The 6,669-nt window shown below is 40.5% G+C and overlaps 1 protein-coding gene across 2 annotated transcripts; it reads left to right on the top strand.

Moving 5' to 3' along the window:
* Positions 1 to 3,650: 3,650 nt before the first annotated feature.
* LOC122981869 (transmembrane and death domain protein 1-like) lies at positions 3,651 to 6,669 on the top strand. 2 transcript variants are annotated; one of them, XM_044350649.1, is made up of 5 exons: positions 3,653 to 3,806; positions 4,216 to 4,407; positions 4,688 to 4,807; positions 5,686 to 5,838; positions 6,307 to 6,669. In XM_044350649.1, exons 1-5 carry the CDS (start codon positions 3,704 to 3,706, stop codon positions 6,594 to 6,596), a joined length of 858 nt encoding a protein of 285 aa, XP_044206584.1. In that variant the 5' UTR covers positions 3,653 to 3,703; the 3' UTR covers positions 6,597 to 6,669. The 2 variants fall into 2 exon arrangements, with proteins under 2 accessions (XP_044206585.1, XP_044206584.1); XM_044350650.1 differs by lacking the exon at positions 4,688 to 4,807 and having other exon boundaries at positions 3,651 to 3,806.

Genomic DNA, 6,669 nt, shown 5'->3' with positions numbered 1-6,669 from the left:
CTCTAGTCTAATGAAGAATGTGGTTTACTCTAGAGAGTGAGACAAAGATGAGCAAATTACAGCAGAGACTCATCAAATAATGAACACCAGGCCCTTATTAGATGAGTATTACATGAAACTCCCTTTATTTCATTTGTACATTTCTGCCTTCCTTGGAGTCTTCTTTCAAACCCTTTGAAGTGGATGAGATGTTGTGTCTGTTATGTTAATAAGAGATGTAACATTTGATGATTTTACTAATATTTATGTATGGTCACAGTAGTTTAGGGAATATTACCTTTGCTTTGATTCTCATATCCGTGTTTATTAGTTCTTTTTCTTCTTGGCAATAAACCCACGCCACATGGCAGGGTGTGGCAGCATTTTATGAAGTGGGTGGTCCTTCTCAGGTGCTTGTATCTTATTGGTCGGTGCAGTCCTCTAAAACACCAATACCTGAATCAGGTAGAGAAAAAAGTCAGAGACAAGACAGATCACACCTTGTCAGTTGTACCGTCAGTCCCTCGTGAAGACCGCTTTGAGCATTTCTGTTGTTTGATTTACATCACATTCGTAGAGTCACTGGGGAACTAAAGGAGCAAATAAGGTGAGTAATGCATTTTAAGAAAGGTAAGTCATTCATTTATTCACAGAAACATCCAAAAATTTAAATGCAAATACTTTAGACAGTAGATTTTTCTAGAGCTACAGCTATCATAACCAACAGTCTGCACTAAAAGTACTTGTAGTGAACTTATTAAAATGATAAGATCACCTGGAGAAATCATGTGCTTGGAAGCAGCATTTGCTTTTAAGATTCAGCAGAGATATTTCGTGTGTAGCAGTTGTGTGAAAGTGCATAAAAGATGGGTTAGTATGGCTATCAGAAAGCTTCAGGTGTGGGGGAATAAGCAAAGTGTTGAGCTGGTGTTGTGTTTCCCCAGGAGCGGGACTCTGAGGAGGGCAGATAGCAAGGCTGGCCGTGGTGTCTGGTGGCAGTGGTGGGTTCAGGGAGGGCTGTGGTGGGGTTGCATCACTGATGACTAAACAGTCTTTTAGCTCAGGCCTGTGATAACGTGCCAGAGCCCAGGATTTCAACAGCAGCCTGAAACCCTGGAGCCACAGAGCAGGGCAGGCCTGGTCTCGCTCAGGCTCAGGCTCAAGCTCAAACTTAAACTCAAGAAAAGGGAGAGGCCAACATCCAGTTCCCGCTGCACTCACTGCCACCCCCTCAACCTCGGAGGCTTCTACATAAATCATACAGTCCCAATCCCTGGCTCTGCACCATCTTGAAAGTTATATTGAAAGTAAAGCTTGAGGCTTTGCTTAATGTAACTTAGTACACTCAGTCGTCCTGAAAAAAAAAAAAAAATACACACTTATTGTGGTGTATCACTTTGGGAAAACTGTGATGAATCAGAATGAAATTCAGAGATTGGAGATGAACAAGACTGTGTTATTTTTGACATTCACATTTGATGTTCGTTTGTTTTTCTATTTCAGACACTTTCTGCAAGAATATTCCATGTGTTCTATCCTTCATTCCACCGGAGTCTGTATCTGTATTTAACCAGATTTCAGTGGTGTGAAGTGTAAGAGACATGGGGATACGGCTTCACAAGCTAACAGTCACAATACAAGGACTCATCCAAGTCACAAGTCGAAGAAGTAACTCGATTTGTTCCGACTATTCTATAGTTTTGAATACATTTTCAACGTCTGCAGCCATATGAAGTAATTGTTGACCTAATTTTGAACACTGTTTCTCAAAAGATCCTGTTGTTTTGTATTGTATGTATTTTTCTTCTTATGTGTAGCACATTATATGTTATGCATGTTTTTTCATCAATAATATACTGTACTGAGCAACGCAGTAATATGGATACATTTCCTGACCTTGTGCCCGGTATTGTTTTTTTTTTTCAACAAGTTCAACATCTCAAATCATTACAGAGCCATTATACCACCCACTCCCAAGTTTCTGTGGTTCTCAGCCCCAAAGCATGATTTTTTTCATTAGCCAACACCGAGACTTTGAGACTCAGCCCACACAAACAACCTTTACTGTTTGGCAAATGAAACTTATTAACAATTTAAAACATGCCCTCACTGTAGCCCACACAATAATGTCATTAAACATGTTTCTCCCTGCAAGAGAGATGCATCTCAGCTATTCCCAGCACACTTCTCTCCAGTAGTGCACATCAAAGGGAAAGACAAACATAATAGTCTTGGCTGTTTTACCTTAACATACCTCGATGTTGCTACAATTTCATTTTCAACCCCACAATATATGCATTACCCACTCTGCAATTCAAGTGATACAGATTCCATATGCAGGATAGCTTTGTAGTTTTTTATGAAGCTCAAAGTCTGCAAAGTCTGCAGGGTTTTTCAACCAGACCTGGTCTGGATAAAGCTTTTAAGTTCAATAGAATTTTGAATAAAACAGCATTGCATCTGGAGGTTTGTGAGCATGCCCCTTTACCGTCTGTGTCTGTTTTGTTTTTGGTTCCCTCACCATATTTGAAGACTGTTTTAAATGTGAAATAATAAAACTACAGAGCAAACCAACATATTTTTGGCCCATGGTTATGTATGTGGATACTCTCATGCACCTTCTTAGTCTCGTTGGTTAGAATGGATTTATTCCCCAAATGGTCTCTAACTATATTTCTATCTTAACAACGTTAGGCTTTTAAGTGCATTAATGCATTGCTACAAGCAATGTTAGTCTCTCAGACAAAACAAAAACACAGTTGGGAGGTAGACACCGTGTGAAAACTGAGATACAAAGAAGCTATCCCTATCTGTTTGGTCTAGTTAACCTGCAACCGGCATGCACATCACAGCATGAGCTCGGCTGTATTACCCAAAGCTGCCGTCGCACACACACTGATATAATAATTCTGTTCAATAAATAACACTTGATATTTTGCAGTCTATTTCATAAATATTCACATTACCACATTAATGAAAGTTTTATGATGCCTCGGCTCTTCTAACTTCTGGTTTCAAGAAGCAAATAAAACGACTGCTGGAAATCAATGAAAATTTTGATAATCAGTGTTTAATTCATTTAACAAATAAAATTCCAAACAGCCAATTGATTGCAAATAAAAATCACTCATAAGCCTTTTTTCCTAAATGGAATTCAGGGAAAGTATACCTGTTTCTGTAACTTGTGAGCCAATATCCTGGATACAAAGAACTTTAACACCTTCAACCTCCATCTCAACACCAGGGCACCTCCCAACAGTGTCTGGTCTTTGAACATTTTCAGCACAGACTTCCTTAAATTCCAAACATAATCTCGCTACAGGTTCTTCAATTTGAGCGTTTGTTGTTTTTAACCCTTTCATATTATAAATTCAACAGTATTCAGGTTTTTAGACTAAATGAGTTGTTTGTGATGAGAATTGGTTATGATTTTGGACATTTTGTTAATTAATTATTTCATTAATTAAACAATCAATTGACTAGTTAGTAAGGAGAATAATTGTTGCAGTAAATTCCATTCCAATGCTTCTCCTATCAGTCACAAATTGGAAAAAGTTGCTTGCATAAAACATATTTCTTGAATTTCATGAATGTTTTTTGCATGGTGACCCCACTATTCCAAAAGAAAACAAACAAAACAAGCTGTTTCAAAATTCAATAAATTCTAGATCATTTGTCAGTTTTGAAAATAAGCTTAATTTAAGCTTAATTGATTGCTAGCGGCATGTATTCAGTCTACACCACTTCCACTAACATGAAAGTCTGGAAATTCTCTCCCTTCCTGCTCTTTCTTCTTCTTCTGAGTTCAACACTTGGAGAGGACACAGGTGAGAGCACATGTTCCCGTAGCAGGTGCAGTTACATCAGCAGTGAGCGTGCTAATAAGAATTAACCTGAAAAAAACATACTGTATGTATGAATTTGCTGGTTGCTCTGTTGATGATAGAAGTGTTGATTATGCAGTTTCTATTCTCTGCGGCTGAGGAGGGTAATATGACAGTTTCATGTCATCCAAGCTTGCACTTGCTAATTGAAAGAGCACAACCATGCTGCAGACATGTTGCGTAGTGTCAGCACCTTGCTTCATTAACTGGAATTGACATTGTACAGTCATGCCTTCATGATGTGACGGTTGTATACAAGCTATGGTCTTACTATCGGATCCTCTGGATAAATTGTTGCTCTTCCTGTAGTTTTGTACATCACCTTTAATTTGGATGTGATCTGACTGTTCAGTGGCAGAAGACATCGGCGTCCATCAGTTGGAGCGTTTGGTGGAGCTGCTGACATCTAAGGAGTGCGAGGACCTTCTGTTTGCCCTCTCTCACCCAGAGGAGAACATCTTCCAGCATCTTGAACGCCTCTCACCAGAAAGAAATCAACTTGATCTCAAGCCTCGAGCCAAGAGAGACACCACTTCTGCTGCTGGTTAGCGCTCACCGTCATCTGGCACACATCCTACCTGAGACCTTTTGCACTTTAGAGCACAAAAATAATAGATGTCTAATGTATGCATTAAGGTTAAAAGCTAAATTTTGATGACTATACGACGACAAGCCTGTTATGAGCTGTAATAAGGAAATGAACTCAAGCCCACCCTGAGACCTGTCTGTTTCTCACACGTCCAGCTCAGCTTGGGGAGTTTCTGGCAGCAAGCTGACTGTCAGAGACCTGTCTGTCTGAGGACCATATGTTTTATGTTTACTAGATAGCGAGGCTCAGTGCCGGACGGCCCTGACAGACTGGCTGCTGAGGTACGGCGAGGAGACCTACTACGACAGGCTCTCTCGCGCCTTGCAGCACATCGGCAGAACAGACATTGCTATTGGTGAGAAAAAAAACGCAGGCAGAGAGAATACATGACGTGATCCTGCCTGCAGTATCATTAAATTGTTTCTTTTTAAATAGAATACGTGTGGTGCGACTAATGTAATGGGTTTCAAATTAAAACGGTTAACTTTTTATGTACAGTACAGCGTGTTGTTCTCACGAGCAGACATCACAGCATGTCCCTTGACAAAAGGAAATTGGAACAAAGCCTCATTTGGGTACATGGCAGTGTATTTTCAAAATTGGTTTATTTCGGTCAAGAAGTCCTCCACAAGACTTTAACAACAGTGCCTAATTGCTTCATTACTTTGAGATACGTTTTAATTGGAACTTCAAAAGTGGCATATTTTGCACACTGCCAGTCTCTGGCATGTGTTGCAGTCCAGTGTGCACACAACTCCACAGCCGAGTGGCGTTGGATAGAAGGAGGTGTAAATGATCTGACAGAGGACTCAGTGGAGCTGACACCAGCCACAGAACAAACCATCTGCTCCTTTCATCAGCAGCTTTGGAGTAAAGAAAAAAAAAAAAAAAGACAAGGAGAGGATGGGAAGAGATGAGTTATAAGACATGAAGGGGGGGGCAGTGTTGGCTTTGATGAAAAAGACTGTGTGGATGCAGAATGCAGCAATTATCGTACACTTGATTGCAGTTCTGAAGAGATCTACTCGTGTAGAAACTTGAGTGTTTCATTTTGTTTTATTCTGAACTGAAGGACAGCAGTTGCTCTCCTGCCAGAACTCATTATGTTCAGGGCAAGAAAACAACAATTAAATTCATATTTACAGCCTTTTGTTGGATGCCATACACACACTTTTGGTACTTGAGTTGACAGAGAAATACTTTTGATTGGCCTCATGCTCGTTTTTTCCACAGAAGTGGGGAAGAACATCAACCAGGATAAAGTCTTGAGCCTGAAACGCTACGTTGAAGACTATCACAAATATGTCAGCTCTTTAAACTTCCCACCGGTCCAACCAGATGCAAAAGACCACCAGCATTCAGAACACAGGGTCAGAAAAAGAAAAGGTATGATCACTTGTCCTAAAGCAGAGAGTCACTTTGTTTTGGTACATTAAACAGAACAGAATTAATGATGGAGAACTTCATGTGTGTTGTCATATCGAAGCCCAAATATGTTGGGATATTGATGTTAAGAGGAGATTTTTGGGTTATCCCTGTGGAGACTGTCTGAATGACAAACGATATAATGTTTCACTGAACCCCAAATCTATTAAGTGTTTAGATGAGATGCCGGATTAGATTTGGTGGCCGTGGGCATGCTTCCAACTCATTACTTTTCAACATCAACACTCTCACTATACGAGCAGTATTTCCCAGGACACCTAGAAATTCAAAAATGTAATTATCACCTGTCCATTTTTGTAATTCTCCCAAGAGCTTCATTCAAGTTAAAACTTGACTAAAATGGTCCCACAGTCCTTTGAGATGGTAAATGTTTCTGTCCTGTTCTGTGTGTGTGTGTGTGTGTGTTAGTGAGGGACCTGACATGGCGTGACCTGGATCTTATTGTGGAGCGGGCTCCTGTTCCACTGTACCAGAAGGGGCCTTTAGATGTAGCTCTGCCCCTGTTGTATGGCATCCTGCTGGGCTTCGGAGGTTCCTTGCTTGCAGGCGTCTCTATACTCCTCTTCATCATTCACATCTCCCGTAGAAACCAGAAGAGCAGTCACCCCACGGTCACCAGCAGTTCTAGCCATAAGCTCACGGTTGGAAATGTGATGTTGGAAGATGCGGTTCCTGGGGGGTCGGAGGCTGATAAATAGGCAGTTTATGGGTTTATACTGTCTAGGAAGGCATAAAAATAAAGTACATACATACATAGATAAAGGCAAAATA

The sequence above is a fragment of the Thunnus albacares genome, chromosome 5, assembly GCF_914725855.1.
Source record: "Thunnus albacares chromosome 5, fThuAlb1.1, whole genome shotgun sequence".
NCBI classification, from domain to species: Eukaryota; Metazoa; Chordata; class Actinopteri; order Scombriformes; family Scombridae; genus Thunnus; species Thunnus albacares.
This window is presented reverse-complemented; position numbering and strand designations above follow the sequence as displayed.